This window comes from Muscardinus avellanarius (assembly GCF_963383645.1).
Source record: "Muscardinus avellanarius genome assembly, chromosome: 3".
Classification (NCBI taxonomy): domain Eukaryota; kingdom Metazoa; phylum Chordata; class Mammalia; order Rodentia; family Gliridae; genus Muscardinus; species Muscardinus avellanarius.
Window position 1 is genome coordinate 18355841 of NC_137788.1, and position 17942 is coordinate 18373782.

Genomic DNA, 17942 nt, shown 5'->3' on the forward strand with positions numbered 1-17942 from the left:
TTAGTGAAACCGTTTCCAAATAAAATATAAAATAGGTTTGAGACTATAGCCCAGAGGTAGAGAATTCATGGGTTCAAGCTCCAGTACCACAAAAAAATTAAAATAGGAGGGAGGGAGGGAGGGAGGGAGGGAGGGAGGGAGGGAGAGAGGGAGGAAGGAAGGAAGGAAGGAAGGAAGGAAGGAAGGAAGGAAGGAAGGAAGGGGCTAGGGGTGTATCTCAAAGGTAGAATAATCCTGGTTTCAACCCCCAGAACCAAATAACAATTTAAAAAATTATTTTTCATTTTGTTAAATTGCTAGTCCCTGAAACGTTCTGGCTCGGTGTGAACAATTCAGGGTATGCAAGCACTGGGTAATGCTCATCATGTTCAGGTAAGTATCCCCTCCAGATCCTGCAGTATCTAGTGAATACTGTATCAACATTTGTTTCTTTACTCACTAGCCAGACAAGGCTTAGGAAAAGTTTTGGCTGTCTATAATCTATCCATGCTGTACTTCAACCCAACAAGGCCTCTTATCCAGGAAAGAGAAGGAAATCAACAGAAGTAACCCGGCAGTTCAACAGTCTTTTATGCATATACTAGGATTCTTTCATTATCCAGCTCCCACTTAAATTTGCTATTTTGGAAACATATCGGTTACTCTTCATACATAACTCATTTCAAGTAATACAAAGTTATATGCTCTTGAGTCTCTGTTGATACACTGGTTCCATACTAGCTCCATTAATAAAACATAGAATGAAGCCTTACTCTGCCATTTATTTTAATTCTTCTACAGAACATTAGTGCTATGCTCTTCAAACAAGTAAGAATCTATTGTAGGTGGCATGATGGCTCCAGCTACCCAGGAAGATGAGGTGGGAAGACAACTTGAGCCCAAGAATTGGAGATAAGTCTGGACAACACAGCAAGATCCCACCTGGAAAAAAAATTAAAAATATAGCAGGAGCCATGCGTGGTGGCACATGCCTGTAATCTTAGTACTTGGAAGGCTGAAACAGAAGATTATAGGTTTGAGGCCAGCCTTGGCAATTTGGCAAGACTTTCATCAACCAAGAGAGACCCTATTATGAAGCTGAGTGTGGTGGCGCCCGCTTGTAATCCCAGCATTTGGGAGGCTGAGACAGGAGGATTGCACAGGTTCCAAGCCAGCCTCAGCTACTTAGTGAGGCTCTCAGCAATTTAATGAGACCCTGTTTACAAATAAAATATAAAAATAGGTCTTGGAGTATAGCCCGGAGGTAGAAAAGCCTCTGGTACCACAAAAAAAAAAAAAAAAAAAAAAAAAAGAGGTGGCCGGGTGCAGTGGTATACACACTTGCAATCCCATCATTTGGGAGGCTGACACAGGAGGATCACAGTTCGCAGACAGCCTCAGCTACTACTTAGTGAGGCCTTTTGAAACTCGGACCCTGTTTGAAAATAAAGAATAAAAAAATGGGACTAAGGGTGCAGTTTAGAGATAGAATGCCCTTGGTTTTCATCCCCATTATCTCAAAAAAAAAAAAAAAAAATGAGGTGAGGTATAACTAGAAGGTCAAATGCACCTGGGTTCAATGACCAGTACCAAAAATAAAAATCAAGTACATTAAGCCAGGCGTGGTGGAACACAATTGTAATCTCAGTACTTGGGAGGCTGAAACAGAAGGATAACAGGTTAAGCTTCAACAACTTAATGAGATTCTGTTTCAAAATAAATAAAATAGGGCTGGGGGGGAGGTTGTATAGCTCAGAGGTAGACTCTGGGCTCCTTCCCTTATGCCACAATAAAATAAAACAAATAAATGAAAATAAAATAAAACCTTTTTACATAGCCATGACCTCAAGGTATATTACTTTTTTAGGGGGTACTGAAGATTAAACCTAGGGCATTCTACTTCTGAGCTACACCCCTAGCCCTTTAGCCCTTTCTTTATTTTGAAACAGGGTCTTAAGTTACTAAGACTGGCCTTGAACCTGCAACCATTGGAAAAAATACATGTTGTAGCCATTGAAGAAAGCTCAATTACATTTCTACAATGCTTTAAAAGTGTATAAAATAAAGCCATGCGAGGTGGCACACTCTTGTAATCCCAGCATTCAGGAGGCTGAGACAGGAGGATCGCAGTCTGGGGACAGCCTCAGCTACTTAGTGAGGCCCTTCGCAACTCAGTGAGACCTGGTTTCCAAATAAAGAATAAAAAATAGGGCTGGGAGGCTGGGCGTGGTGGCGCACGCTTGTAATCCCTGCGCTTGGGAGGCAGAGACAGGAGGAGCGCGCAGGTTCGAAGACAGCCACGCGCACTGGCTTAGGAGACCCTGTTTCCAAATAAAAATGTAAAAATAGGTCTGGGAGTGTAGCGCGAATGCAGAAGGGCTTCCAGGAACCCCAGTACCACCACCACCAAAAAAAAAAAAAAAAAAAAAAGGCTGGGGGTATAGCTCAGAGGTCCAATACCCCTGGGCTCCATCCCCAGTATATAAAAAAAAGGTGTATAAAATATACTATACTTGAGACTCTAGCCAGAGTAATAAGGCAAAAAAAGAAAATCAAAGGAGTACAAATAGGAAAACTAAAACTTTTACTATTTGCAGATGACATGATACTAAGAAAACTCAATAAACTCAAACAAAAGGCTTAGAGAACTGATCAACAAATTCAGCAAAGTGTCTAGATACAAAATCAATCTTAAAAAATCAAAAGCTTTTCTGCATACCAACTATAAATCCACTGGGAAAAAAATCCAGAAATCACTTCCACTCAGGATATCATACAAACACACACACAAAAATATTTAAGAATAAACTTAACCAAGGAGGAAAAAGACCTCTATAAAGAAAATTATAAAACACTGAAAAAAGAAATCAATACCTTAGAAGATGGAAAGATCTTTCATGTTCATGATAGGCAAAATAAATAATATCAAAATGGCCATACTTCCAAAAGTGATCTACAGATTCAGTGCAATGTCCATTAAATTACCAAGGTCATTCTCACAGACATAGAAAATCAGTCCTTAGATTCATTTGAACAACAAAAAACCCAGAAGAGCCAAAGTCATCCTCAGAAACAAAACCTATGCAGGAAGAATCACAACACCTGGCTTTATACTACAAAGCCTAATAATAAAAACAGCAAGTTATTGGCACAAAAACAGATACATAGACCAATGGGACAGAACAAAAGAAACAAATCCACACACAGCCAATTGATTGTTGACAAAGGGGCCAAAAACATACACTGGAGAAAAAAAATACAGCCTTTCAGCAAATGGTGTTGGCAAACTTGGTTAACCATATGCAAAAAAGAAAAAAGAAAAAAAGAAAGAAAAAGAAAAAAAACCCCACTTTCTCACCCTGCACAAAGTCAATTCAAGATGGATCAAAGACTTGAAAATTAAACCAGAGACCTGAGGCTCCTTGAAGAGGGGATAGATAGGTCCAACACTGTAACACATAGGCATAGGTAAACACTTTCTCAACAGGACCCCAAAGGCACAAGAAACTAAAAGGTAGATCAATATGTGGAACTGCATTAAATTGATGAGCTTCTGTACAACAAAAGAAACTATCAACCGAGAGCCAATAGAATGGGAGATTTTTGCCACCTACTCCTCGGATAGAGGCCTAGTATCTAGAATATACAGAAAACTCAAGAAACTGAGCACTAACAAATAACCCAAACACAGGGCCTCCTGTGTGCTGAGTTAGTGCTTTCACCTTTGAGCTACAATCCAGCACCTATATTTTATACACTTTTTTTTTTCAGGTCTGACACTTCACAAAAGAAATTCAAATGGCCAATAAATGCATTAAAAATTATCAACATCATTAGGAATCAGAGTTCTAAATCAAAATTACCCTGAGATTTCACCAAACTCCAATTATATTGGCAATCATTCAAACCATAAACAACAACAAATGCTGGTGAGGATGTGGAGAACTAGAAAGTCTAACACATTGTTGGTGGGATTGCAAATTAGTCCCACCACTTTGGAAAAGTTTGGAGGATCCTGAGAAGAATGAGAACGAACTTACCATATGATTCAGCAATACCACTTCTGGGTATCTACCCAAACAAATGGAAACCAAACTACCAACTAATGCATGTGTCTATGTTCATAGGTACACAATTCACATTGCCAAACTATGGAAACAGCCATGATGTCCATCAACAGATAAATGGATTACAAAACTTTGGGATATTACACAATGGAATTCTACTCAGACATAAAGAAAAACAAATTCAGGGAAATGGATGGAACTGGAGAACATTATGCTAAGTGAGATTACTCAGTCACAAATAAAATAAGAAATAGGATGCTCTCCTTAATATATGAAAGCTAGGGAGAAAATGGGTCATAGGAGGAACTCTTAAAAAAAAGGATACTATAGATGAACAAATAAGGTGACATAACCGAGGGGAATTGGAAGGGGGAAGAGGAAAATTCTCTAATGTACATGATGTACATTCATAAACATGTCAATCACTAAGCTAAACATGAGGAGAGAGGGGGAGGAAATGGGATGGGATTTGGGTAAGGGCTAACTGGGTGATGTGTATATGTATGCCTCTACCATCTTATATTCCATTAAGATGTATGACTACAATACACCAATAAATTAAAAAAAATTTTTTAATGTATAAGCATGGTGGTACACGCTTGTAACCCCAGCATTTGGGAGGTAGAGAACAAAGGTTCATGGTTCCCGGACAGCCTTAGCTACTTAGTGAAGAGTGAGGCCTTCCACAACTTAGTGAAACCCTGTTTCAAAGTAAAGAATAAAAAATAGGGCAGGGGTTGTAGCTCGGAGGTTGAATGCCCCTGGATTCTATCCCCAGACCTGGAAAAAAAAAGTATACAAAATATAGGTGCTGGATATGTAGCTCAAAGGTAAAAGCACTAACTTGGCACACAGGAGGCCCTGTGTTCAATTCCCAGCACCACCCCTCAAAAAGTACTTAAAATATAAACGCAGATTTCAAAAGCTTTATGACAGAAATAGCCCATTAAAGATGGAAGCTGGACAGATAGGAAATGTCTGTAATTCCAGTACTTCAGAGGCTAAGAAAAAGGAGAACTGCAGGTTCAAAGCCAGCCTCAGCCACTTAGTGAGGCCCTCAGCAACTTATTGAGACTTCCATTTCTCTCTCTTTCTTTCTTTCTTTCTTTCTTTCTTTCTTTCTTTCTTTCTTTCTTTCTTTCTTTCTGTTTTGCAGTACTGGAGAGGGAACCCAGGAGCATTTTACCTCCAAGCTACACCTGCAGCCCTACTTTTTAATTCTTTTTTTTAAAAGAGGGTCTGAGTTGTAAAGGGCCTCAATAAGTAGCTGAGACTGTCCACCAACCCTGATCCTCCTGTCTCAGCCTCTCAAATGCTGTAATTAAAAGCATGTGCCACCATGCCTGGCTTGAGACCCACATTGCAAGCTAAAAAGTAAAAATGGCTGGGAGTATGGCTCAGATATAAAATGTCCCTGGGTTCATTCCCCATGTCCACAAAAAAGAAAAAAAATAGCCGGATGTGGTGGCGCACACTTGTAATACCAGCATTTGGGAGGCTGAGACCGGAGGATCGCAGTTCGCAGACAGCCTCAGTTACTTAGTGAGGCCCTTTGCAACTCAGTGAGACCCAGTTTCAAAAAAAAAGAATAAAAAATAGGGCAGGGGGTGTAGCTCGGAGGTCAAATACCCCTAGGTTCCATCCCCAGACCTGGAAAAAAAAAAATTAAAAATTTCTTGGAACTCTAATAATAAGACCACCCAAATATTTAAAACAGATAAATACCTAAAAATGATAGCACCTGGATATTCAACTGACATCATCACCAAAAGTTACTCCCCCAGTACTGTTTTAAAGAAAATCCAGCCAGGCACAAAGGAACAGGTCTATAATTTCATTATTTGGGAGGCTGAGACGGGTGAACTGCTGGTTCTAAGACAGCCTCAGCAAGTAGTGACATTCTCAGCAACCTAGTAAGACCCTATTTCAAAAAATAAAATAGAGCTGGGCGTGGTGGCGCACGCTTGTAATCCCCGCGCTTGGGAGGCTGAGACAGGAGGACCGCACAGGTTCGAAGCCAGCCTCAGCTACTTAGGCTTTCAGCAACTTAGTGAGACCCTGTTTCCAAATAAAACATAAAATAGTTCTGGGAGTATAGCCCGGAGATAGAAAGCACCTGGGTTCTACCCTCAGTACCACCCAAAAACAAAAAACTATCGTCAATCTTTCATCAAATAATTGTGTGTTAAGCTGGGTGTGGTGGCACATGCTTGTAATTCCAGTATGTCTGAGGCTGAGATAGGAGGATCTCAGATTTGAAATCAGCCTCAGCATTTTAATGAGGCTCTCAGCAACTTAAGTGAGACCTTGTTTCCAAATAAAATACAAAATATGTCTGGGCATATAGCCCAGAGATAGAAGGCCCCTGGGTTTCATCCCCAGTACTACACACACAAACAAAAGATATATTGTGTGCCAACTATGTCCCTGACATTGTTAGACACAAAACATAGACAATGGAGATATCAAATAAAAGAATCTCTGCTGTAAATGAGGTTACTTTTTGGCACACAGTTTTCTCCATTTAAAGGATTAGAAGAGCTGGTTGTGGTGGCCCACACTTCTCATCCCAGCATTTGGGAGGGTAAGATCTGATGATCACTTGTTCGCAGCCAGCCTCAGCTACTTACTGAGGCCCTCCACAACTCAGTGAGACCCTGTTTCAAAATAAAGAATAAAATATAGGGCAGGGGGTATAGCTTGGAGGTAAAATCCCCCTGAGTTCCACCCCCAGACCCGCAAAAAAAAAAAAATTTAATAATTTAATGGCTTAGAAAAGGCTCCACATGGTGGTGCGTACTTGTAATCCCAGTATTTGGGAGGCTAAAATATGCCACAACAATGTACTCAGCCACATAGCATAACTGTTGGAAAAAAAAAAATGCTGGGCATGGTGGCTCATGCTTGTAATCCCAGTAGTGGGAGATGGGAGACAGGAGGATGTCCAGTTTGCTGACAGCCTCAGCTACTCAGTGAGGCCCTCTGTAACTTAGACCTTACTTTAAAATAAAGAATACCAGTGGTGCATGGTGGTACATGCTTGTAATCCTAGCATTCGGGAGGTGGACACCAGAGGATCACAGTTCACGGACAGCCTCAGTTACTTAGCGAGGCCCTTCGCAACTCATTGAGACCCTGTTTCAAAAATAAAAAGACTTGCCGGGAGTGGTGGTGGACGCTTGTAATCCCTGCGCTTGGGAGGCTGAGACAGGAGGATCGCACAGGTTCAAAGCCAGCCTCAGCTACTTAGTGAGGCCCTTAGCAACTTAAGTGAGACCTTAATTAAAAATAAATAGGTCTAGGGTTGTGTAGCTCATAGGTAGAATGTCCCTGGGTTCAATCCCAAGTAACACAAAAAATAAATAAATAAAAAATAAAAAGAAGAAGCCAGAGGTGGACGTGGTGGCGCACGCTTGTAATCCCAGCCCTTGGGAGGCTAAGACAGGAGGATCACGCAGGTTCAAAGCCAGCCTCAGCTACTTAGTGAGGCTCTCAGCATCTTAGTGAGACCCTATTTCCAAATAAAGTATAAAATAGGTCTGGGAGTATAGTCCGGAGGTAGAAAAGCCTCTGGGTTCCACTCTCATTAACACACACACACACACACACACACACACACACACACACACACACACACCTCTCACACAGGAAGTGGCGCACACCTGTAATCCCAGCATTCAGGAGACCGAGAACGGAAGATCACAGTTCACGGATAGCCTCAACTACTTAGTGAGGTCCCTTGCAACTCAGTGAAACCTGTTTCAAATTAAAGAATAAACCAGGCATGGTGGTGCACGCTTGTAATCTCAGCACTTGGGAGGCTGAGACAGGAGGATTGCACAGGTTCAAAGCCAGCCTCAGCTACTTAGTGAGGCTCTCAGCAACTTAGACCCTGTTTCCAAATAAAGTACAAAATAGATCTGGGAGTGTAGCCCAGAGGTAGAAAGCCCCTGAGTTCCACCCCAGCACCAGAAAAAAAAAAAAAAATTTAAAGAATAAAAAATAGGGCTGGCGTGTAGCTCAAAAGTTAGAATGACCCTGGTTTCCATCTCCAGCACCACAAAATAAATAAATAAATAAATAAATAAATAAATAAATAGGATTAGTGGTATAGCTTGGAGTCTAGTAGAATGCCTCTGGATTCAATTTCTAGTGACTGACTAACACACACTAACACACACACACACACACACACACACACACGGGGGGGGGGGCAATTGCTTCTCTCTTATTACCTCATCCCAAGCACCTAAAATGGTTTATCAACAGTAAAATGGAAACCAGGGATGGTGGCACAAGCTTTGAGATGGGATCACGGTTTGATGGCAGCCTCAGCTACTACTTAGGAGGCCCTTTACAACTCAGTGAGACCTTTTCAAAATAAAGAATAAAAAATAGGGCTGGGGGTTTAGCTTGGAGGTAGAATACCCCTGGGTTCCATGGTTCCATCTCCCCAGTAAAAGCAAAATGGTTTTAGCAACCAATTCCAAGAACCCTACATTCCTATATAAAGTATTTGAGTATCTTATTTTTTTGTGGGTACATGTTGTAAAAGGGATTGATCTCAGGGGTGTTATACCTCTGTGCTACAGCATGAACCTTTTCCAAGGTATACTGTCATCACTTTTTATTTTTAATTTTTTATTTGGTGCTGGGGGTTGAACCTAGGGGCATTCTACCTCCAAGCTATACCCCTAGCCCTATTTTATTTTTTTATTTTGAACAGGGTCTCACTCAGTAGCTGAGGACCTAAACTGCTGAGGTTGGCTGTCAACCTGCAAATCTCCTGCCTCAGCCTTCCAAAGCACTGGGTATACAAGCACGTACCACCACTCCCAGCTTTATTTTTATTTTGAAACAGGGTCTTACTAGGTTGCTGAGATTTCACTACTTGCTGAGACTATCCTCAAACCTGCCATCCTCCTAGCTCAGCCTCCCAAGTACTGGGATTACAGGTGTGTGCCACCACACCCAGGTTTTTTTTTTTATATCTACACAAAGATTATCCTTTCTAATAATAGCAGCAAAGTACACTTGAAGATCTCCAAAATAACAACAGCTAAACTTCCAAAGGAATCAAGTATTTCTCCTATCATACAGTAGACAGGACATTTAACACTTAAAAAACTGGACAGATTTTAGTAAAGAACTAAAGGACACTTACCTCTGTTCCAATTCCAGGCTGCACACCAGAGTACACACTGTCTGGTGGAGGACCACCATACTTCCTCTGTCCTGTGGTTACATCCAGAGTGTAACCAGTCCTCTCAAGCAAGGCCTAGAGATAATTATACATCTGTTCATACTTGAATATACAGTTACACAAACCAATACTAATCTCTTCCAAAAGATACCCAACATCTTAGGATATGTTTGTGCTGTTTTTGGTGGTTTTATTTTCCTTTGTGGTATAGGTATTTAACTCAGGGGCGCCTACATGCTAGGCAATTGTTTTACCCCTAAGTTATATATCCAGCCCTCTTTTTTTTTTTCAGGTCTGGGGATGGAACCCAGGGGCATTTGACCTCCAAGCTATACCTCCTGCCGTATTTTTTCTTTACTTTGAAACAGGGTCTCACTAAGTTGCAGAGAGCCTCACTAAGTAGCTGAGGCTGTCCATGAACCACAATCCTCTGGTTTCAGCCTCCCAAATGCTGGGATTACAAGTGTGCACCACCATGCCCAGCTTCCAGCCTTCTTTGATTTTTATTTTTTTTTGTTGTTGTTGTGGGTCTGGGGATAAAACCCAGGAACATTCTACCTCTGAGCTACACCTCCTACCCTATTTTGTATTCTTTATTTTGAAACAAGGTCTCATTAATTTGCATACGACTTCACTAAGTAGCTGAGGCTGTCCATGAACCGCAATCCTCCTGTCTCAGCCTCCTGAATGCTGAGATTACAAGCGTGCGCCAACACACTAGGCTCCCTCTTTTGAGATAAGAGCTCACTAAATTCTTGAGCTGGCCTCTAATTTGCCACCCTCTGCTTCTGCCTCTAGAGTACCTGGGATTACAGGTGTGTGCCACTACACTCAACTAATGTATATATTTTATAGTTAGGTTAAAATTTTTTAAATGTCAAAATTTGCCCTGGTTCCTCTCATATACAATTTTCTCGCTTCACTTAACTCATCCTTTCCATATAATTAATAAAAAGAGCCGTAGAAAGCCAGGCGTGGTGGCACACGCTTATAATCCCAGCATTTGGGAAGCTGAGACAGAAGGATCTTGGTTCCCAGACAGCCTCAGCTACTTAGTAAAGCCTTCTGCAACTTAGTGAGACCTTGTTTCAAAATAAATAAAAAAGGGAAAAAGGGGTGTAGCTTGGAATGCCCCTGGGTTCCATCACCGGTACAAAAAAAAAAAAAAAGACCCTTAGGGCTGGCCATGGTGGCATACACCTGTAATCCCATTGCCTGGGAAGCTGAGACAGAACAATCAGAGATTTAAGGACAGCCTCAGCAAGTACTGAGACTCTCAGCAACCTTGTAAGACCCTGTTTCAAAATAAAAATAAAATAGGGTTGGGGATGTAGCTCACAGGTAGAATGCCTCTAGTTTCAGTCCCCAGTAGCAAAAAAAAAAAAAAAAAAAGTGTAGCAAATTTAGTCTCTAAGCACACACTTTGTTATTATAAAAAGAAAAGCTGGGCATAGTGGAGCACGTTTGTAATCCCAGCATTCAGGAGGCTGAGACCAGAGGATCGTGGTTCACACACAGCCTCAGCTACTTAGGCAACTCAGTGAGACCCAGTTTCAAAATGAATAATAATAAATAGTGATGGGGGTGCAGCTCAGAGGTAGGATGCCCCTGGGTATCATCCCCAGTACCACAAAAACAAAAAACAAAACAGAAAAGGAGGATCAAGAATCATTAGATGTTCATCATAACCTGATCCTATGCTACCTATTCATACTTATGTAACCTAACATTCCTCATCTTTCACCATCTACATTTTAATTAGACCATTTTCCTTACATATACTTTAAGATACTTTACATATCATATTCATCTTTACCAGTATTTCTTCTCAAATAAGATGTTTTATTTGCAATAGAATCAGGAAGTCTGTTGGATATAGTGCCATATGTCTATCATCTCAGCTGCTCAGAAGCTAAGGCCCAAGTATATCAATTTCAAGGACAGCCTGGGCAACTTACAAGACCCTACCACAAAAATAAAAAGCCAGGCCAGACATGTTGGCACACACCTCTAATCCAGATCAAAAGTTCTAGACTAGTCTCAGCAACCTAGGGAAACTCTCTCAACAATACCCGGTTTCAAAATAAAAGAAAAAAAATTTATGAAATATAAAATAAGCCGGGCGTGGTGGCGCACGCTTGTAATCCCCGCACTTGGAAGGCTGAGACAGGAGGATCGCACAGGTTCGAAGCCAGCCTCAGCTACTTAGTGAGGCTCTCGGCAACTTAGTGACACCCTGTTTCCAAATAAAATATAAAATAGGTCTGGGAGTATAGCCCGGAGGTAGAAAAGCCTCTGGGTTCCACCCCCAGTACCACCAAAAAAAAATAAAGTAAAATAAAATAAAATATAAAATAGCTCAGAGGTAGAATGCCCCTGGACTCCACCACCAGAACCAGAAAAAATATATATATATAAAAAATAAAAAAGGGATAGGGGTATAGTTCACTGGTAGAACGCCACTAGGTTCAATCCCCAGAACCATAAAAAAATAGAGATATAATTAAAAGGTGTAGAAGCCGAATGTGGTGGCACATGCCTATAATTAGCAATATAGTAAGACTCAGCAACCTAGTCAGACCCTATTTCAAAACAAAAAAGAAAAAGGGTTGGGGTATAGCTCAGAGGTAGAATGCCTCTGTATTCAATTCTCAGTACCATAAAAAAGGGGGGGGGCAGAGATGTAGCTCATTGGTAGAGCACTTGCCTAGGATACATGAGGCCCTGAGTTCAACCTCTCTGTGCCACCAAAAAAACAAAGGGAAAAGCCAGGCATGGTGGCGCATGCCTATAATCCTAGTACTTGGGAGGCTGAGACAGGAGGATCGCACAGGTTCAAAGCCAGACTCAGCTACTTAGTGAGGCTCTTAGCAACCTAGTGAGACCCTGTTTCCAAATAAAATAGAAAACAAAAAATGGGGGCTGGGGTTACTGTTCAGTGATATACCACTTGTGTAGCAAGCACAAAACCCTGAATTTGATCCCCAGCATTGATGAGTCTATCACTGCAGCAAGACATTAATATCCATTTATTTTTATTTATTCATTTATTTGGTGGCACTAGGGATTGAATTCAGGGGCATTCCACCCCCAGCCCTATTTTATTTTTATTTTGAAACAGGGTCTCACTAGTTTAATAGAGAATCTCACACTTTGCTAAGGTTGTCCTCAAACCTTAAGGTTGTCCGCAGTCCTTCTGTCTCAGCCTCCCAAGTACTGGGATTACAAATGTGTACTCATTTAATGAAGGATTTAGGTTCATTGGGCTTTCTTTAAAAGCCCTGTATTAGCCAGGTGTAGGGTGCATGCCTGTAAACCTAGTACTTGGAAGGCTGGGACAGGAAGACCACGGTTTCAAAGCCAGCCTCAGCAGCTTAGCAAGACTCTCAGCAACCTAGGAAGGCCCTCTTTAAAAATAAAAAATAAAATAGGGCTGGGAGTGTAGCTTGGAATGAGAGAGCCACTGGGTTTAATCTTTAGAACCATGGACACACACAAAAAAGCCTACCAGAGAATTTTATTACAATTATACAATTCTTGATATATTCCAGGCAGTGTTCTAAATGCATTACATTATGTTAATTACTTAATCCTCACTCTTCCGAAGTAGGAACAATTAATCTTTCCATTACACAAGTAAATAAACTAAGACAAGTAAAAATTCAAAAGGAACAAAGTGGTAATACCTCTTTACTAAGAGAAAAGAAATAAAGCTCCTGAAAAGAAAGCAAACCGAGAAACATTACTGACTCAATCCAAGAAGCTATTATCAGAAGCATCAATAAACATGTCACAGAACAAAGAATGAAGGAGAATGAAGGTTTTTTTCATCAAACATTACAGCTACCCAAGTCAAGTTTTACCTTGATCTTTGCTTCATCAGGTCCTTTCGTGGACTCCTGCACTTTGCTGCCCTGTTTCTCTCTTTGCCTGTAGGTCTTCATAACTCCACATAAAAATGCACTTTTGTTCTACAACAGGCAAGTAATTCAATAAAAACAATCACCAGGAAATTTTGAAATGTCAATACACAGTCAAATTTAAATTTCAAACAACCAAAACTTTACAAAATATTCACTCATTCATTCATCCATTCAACAAGTATTTGCTGAGTGATTATTATGTGCCAAGACTGGTCCAGAGAGCGCTCAGACAATGTAGACCTCAAGGAGCCTTTCCACACTGGGAAAGTCTTTCATTTGTTGATATTCAACTGAATCTGGCCAGATGGCTGATAGTATCACTCACCTATATTACTTCCCTCCAAGATGATAAAACAGTATCAGATTAAAAAAAATGCTAAAAATGTGAGTGATTCAAAAATGTAAAAACAGTAACAACCATTAAACTGTGGCATTGTTGGCCAGGCATGGTGGCGCACACTTGTAATCCCTGCACTTGGGAGGCTGAGACAGGAGGATCACACAGGTTCGAAGCCAGCCTCGGCTACTTAGTGAGACCCTGTTTCCAAATAAAATATAAAATAGGTCTGGGAGTGTAGCCCAGAGGTAGAAAGCCTCTGGGTTCCACCCCTAGTACCACCAAAAAAAAAAAAAAAAAAAAACAAAAAAAAACAAAAAACACCGTGGCATTGTTTTTAAGTTTTTAAAGTAGCTTACTGCAGAAAATGAAGCCAAGGAGCCTTTTATTTCATATTCTGGAACTCTCTGCCACAGCAGATCTTTTTCCCCCTTAAACTTTAATTTTTATTTATTTTTTTGTTTTGTGGGTCTGGGGATGGAACTCAGGGGCATTTGACCTCCGAGCTACACCCCCTGCCCTATTTTATTCTTTATTTTGAAACCGGGTCTCACTGAGTTGCAGAGGGTCTCACTAAGTAGCTGAGGCTGTCCGCGAATCGTGATCCTCCAGGTCTCAGCCTCCCGAATGCTGGGATTACAAGCGTGTGCCGCCACCCCCAGCTTAAACTTTACTTTTTTAGTAAGGAGAGGTAGTAACAAACTACTACCCCACGGGAAAAAAGTACTGTGATAGAAAAATAATTTCAGCTCATTAACTGTTCAAAGGCTTTTCTGAGTAATGGCCTTACCTGAACATGTGATAAGTCACTTTCCTTGAACTGTTGTAGCACAGACAGAGCTCCTTCTTCATTAAATTCTCGGAGAGCATCAATTGCTCTTTCATCAAGATCGACATAAGCTACCAATCCTAAAAATTAAATTGAAAAAGGGTAACATTATTGCAATAAAAAGGGTAAGCTAAATTGTCCTATTGAAGTCTATAAATTGTACATTCAATACTATCATTAACCAATTGCATTTTCATTTAACTATTTACATGTATGTAGCTATACAAATACTACATAGAAAGATTGAGTAAAATATAAAAATAAAAGATGAAAAGTTAACACCTTTAAACAAACAAAAAATCCTAAAACCCATTTCCAACTCTCCAAACAGCATAAAGCTTTAATAAAGTTGAAAGGTCAATCTGATATATATACTGTAGAGCAGATTAAACATTCACTTAACAAATTACTATTTATGTTTTAGAGTGGTTAAGGATACATTGTATTTCCCAAGGACAACCTTCAAATTATGGGTTACAGTTATTTGCTACTTAAGAGGTGGAAAAAAATATAAGAACCAATTTTACTTATTAATTCCTCCCACTCTTCAAAAAATGTCAAAGGCTTTCCCTTCTTAGCACCAAAGATAACTGAAGTGTATTTATCTGAGCATCTACTTTGCTGCAGTCAGAATGTGGAAAGGCGTAATTTTGAATACTTCTACAAATCCAAGTGCCGCTTGATAAATCAATTCTGAAAGTCATATTGTAAGACATTCTTTGTTCTAAGGCAACAAGCTGAGATTTCAAAGATGCTGCGGCATTCGTAACACTGACTTATCCACAATTGTTTTCAAATGGCAGTAAGAATTTTCTGAACTTACTAGTAAATTTCACAGGAAATATATGCACTGTATTCTATATATGTAGTATATTTATGTAGTATATTTAACTGCACACAGAACATCTAAATTTGAAATAAAATTTAATTAACTCTATATAATGAATCTATTTCAGAATTGATTCAATATAAAATGGGACTATTTAACAGCTTAGAACCCCCAAGTCCATATGAACTAACATCAAAAGTGACTACATCTTGGTAAAGCCAAAAAGAACTCATTCCGTACAGAAAAATACATTTTATTTAACTTTTTGGTACTGGGGACTGAACCCAGGGGCATTCCACCTCTGAGCTATATCTCCAGTCCTTTTTATTTATTTTGAAACAGGGTCTAAGTTGTACTAGGATTACAGGTGTGTGCCATGCCCCAGCTAGTTAAAAAAAAAAAAAATTTTAAATAAATATGCCACTTGCAAAGTTACTTTCGAAAAAGAGTTGCCATGATTTGTTTTAAAAGCTCATAATGAGCAAGCCTAAATAAATGGAATTTTCTTACTTGAATATTTCATACCACCACCGGAAGGCACAACTCAGGACACTCATCAATCCATTCTGTCAATCCAATCCTACACCCAAACCATCAGCCTCTTAGCGACAACAAAATACTCTACAGGAGAGCATCTCGAAGCAGATCACTGCCAATTCTCTATGGCAGAATGTCACAGAAAGTTCCCAAGGACTGATTTGCAAATGGGATCATCACCCAGGAGTCATTTTTTAAAGTCGTTTTAGCATCTAAAATTATCCTGAGCTGCCCAGATTTTTAAAAATGCTAAGGACAAAAAAGAAGAAAAAAAAAGAAAAAAGAAAAACAGATATTTATCTACTGTACTTCAGACACGTTTATGAGTGAGACAATTCAATTCTCTCTCTCCCCTAATCTGGATAGGCACACAAAACACAGAGGAAGAAAGTTTCCATCTATGGCCCCAAAGGAGGAGGACACGTTTATTTACGAACAACGCTCCCTAAGGGTAAATATTTCTCTCCTTTGAAACTTCAAACCACTTACAACCAACCATATTAAGATATTCAAAGTTGCTTAAGCACTTAACCATGGGACTTCTGGATTAAAAAATAAAAAAGCAGCGGTTACAAACCAAACACTTCCAAATTACCGAGAGATGTGGATTTTTGTCTATTAGAAACTAGACATGCCACAAACTCTCAAGGAGTCTGACATTTATAATCATTTCAGACAATAACTATTCCTCTTATTCTTCCACCTAATCAGACCTAAATCAGTTAACAATCACTTTTAAGAAGCTAAAAGTAGAAAAGTAAAAGCAAAAATGATGACTGAATTTAGGTTAAGAAAAAACGCAAAATTTGGTATGCTGAAACATACATTTTAATTGGTAGTAAATCTAAGATAAGTTGATGTACTGTTCTGAAACAACTAAGACTGCATATTCAACACTAAGAAGGCTTCAAAATAATGAAATAAGAATATCAAAGTCAAACCCAGTATGTCCTCAGTGAAGGGAAAGTAACAAATAATTCAGCTCTACACAGATCAGAAACAGTAAGCATTATTTAACCTTAAAAATCTATAAAATTCAAAGTGGTTTGCCCTCACTTTCATAACCAGTCAGAAACAAGAAATGCATATTATACCTGTCTGAAATATTTCATCAAGTCTTTCTGCCACCTTCTGTGGGAGGCCTGCCTCTATCAGTGTCTTGTAGTGTTCTGTGTGAGTTACACTGGAAGTATCCATTGGTTCTTCCTCTTCTTTTAACTGTACCGCATTACCATTCACCTGATTAGCCATTTTATTATGCTGCTGGAAAAAATTCAGGAGCTATATTACATTAAGCCAGAAATAACTAGTTTGTAGGACAATGCATGATTTATCTAAACTAATTTGTACACATGCTGCTAATAACTTCTATCCGAAACAGTATTTTATGCCTTTTGTGATGCATCTGACCTAAATTTGCAATAATAATCCTGTAAAACTATAGAAAATGTACATGAAAGCATTAGCTCTTTAAGGAACTTCATGTACACTAAGTTAAATAAAAACAAAAATACTGAAGATAGAATTACTGATTACAAAAGCAGCTGTTGTACCCTGGTGAGAACAAATCACCACAAAATCCTAAAATCCTCAGCTCTCAATTCTTATACAGTTTTAAAGTTTGGTTTAAAAACAGAATGAACACCCACAGACCACTTAATCAAAATTTAAGGACTTTCAAATTTTCCTAACTCTGCTTCAAATACTATACAGGGTGAAGTAAGTCCCTATCGTCTCTAGTCCAACATGCTGGTGGCTTGGGTTTTCTCCACTTCACTTAAACAAAAAAACCACACAACTTTCCCATTAATTTTTGTTCTAAGATTAATTTGCTATTCCCATTCACAGATTTAAAAGAAAAAATGACCAAGTTTAAAAGCTAGACAATTAGTTTAAGTCCATATAAAAATAAGTGAGCTAAAGTTGAAGTTGCGTCTTTAAAAATAAAAGTATTGAATTTTCCATATCGGTAAAATAAAGATGCAGAAACATATTGAAGAATGGACAATTAACTTCTTCCAGATAATTTCCACAACAATCTAATTAGGATAAACTAATGCCAAAGTTTTGGGGGGCAGGTTAACCTAATAAAAGTCATTTTGTATCTTCAGCCTGTATGTAAAAATGCTGAAATGGCCCAATTATCTGAAGAGATAAACCATACAAGGCCAGTTTCTATCCTGCCTCAAAAGTCGGAGAATTAAAAGTCCATTTGTCTACTATAAAAATTATAATATG

At 39.4% G+C, this 17942-nt stretch overlaps 1 protein-coding gene across 3 annotated transcripts in view; it reads right to left on the bottom strand.

Annotated features, from left to right (window-relative positions):
• The window catches only part of HNRNPR (heterogeneous nuclear ribonucleoprotein R), a gene marked incomplete at both ends in the record, with an annotated part of 40688 nt that extends 23733 nt beyond the window's left edge, over positions 1-16955 (bottom strand). For 2 of the 3 annotated variants that reach the window (XM_080691777.1, XM_080691775.1), the window contains 4 exons: positions 9211-9324; positions 13113-13220; positions 14300-14418; positions 16799-16955. In XM_080691777.1, coding sequence (XP_080547903.1) covers positions 9211-9324; positions 13113-13220; positions 14300-14418; positions 16799-16955 — 498 coding nt within the window. The remainder of the gene's footprint in view (positions 1-9210; positions 9325-13112; positions 13221-14299; positions 14419-16798) is intronic. The other variant, XM_080691776.1, reaches the window with a different exon arrangement.
• Between the last annotated feature and the right edge of the window lie 987 nt (positions 16956-17942).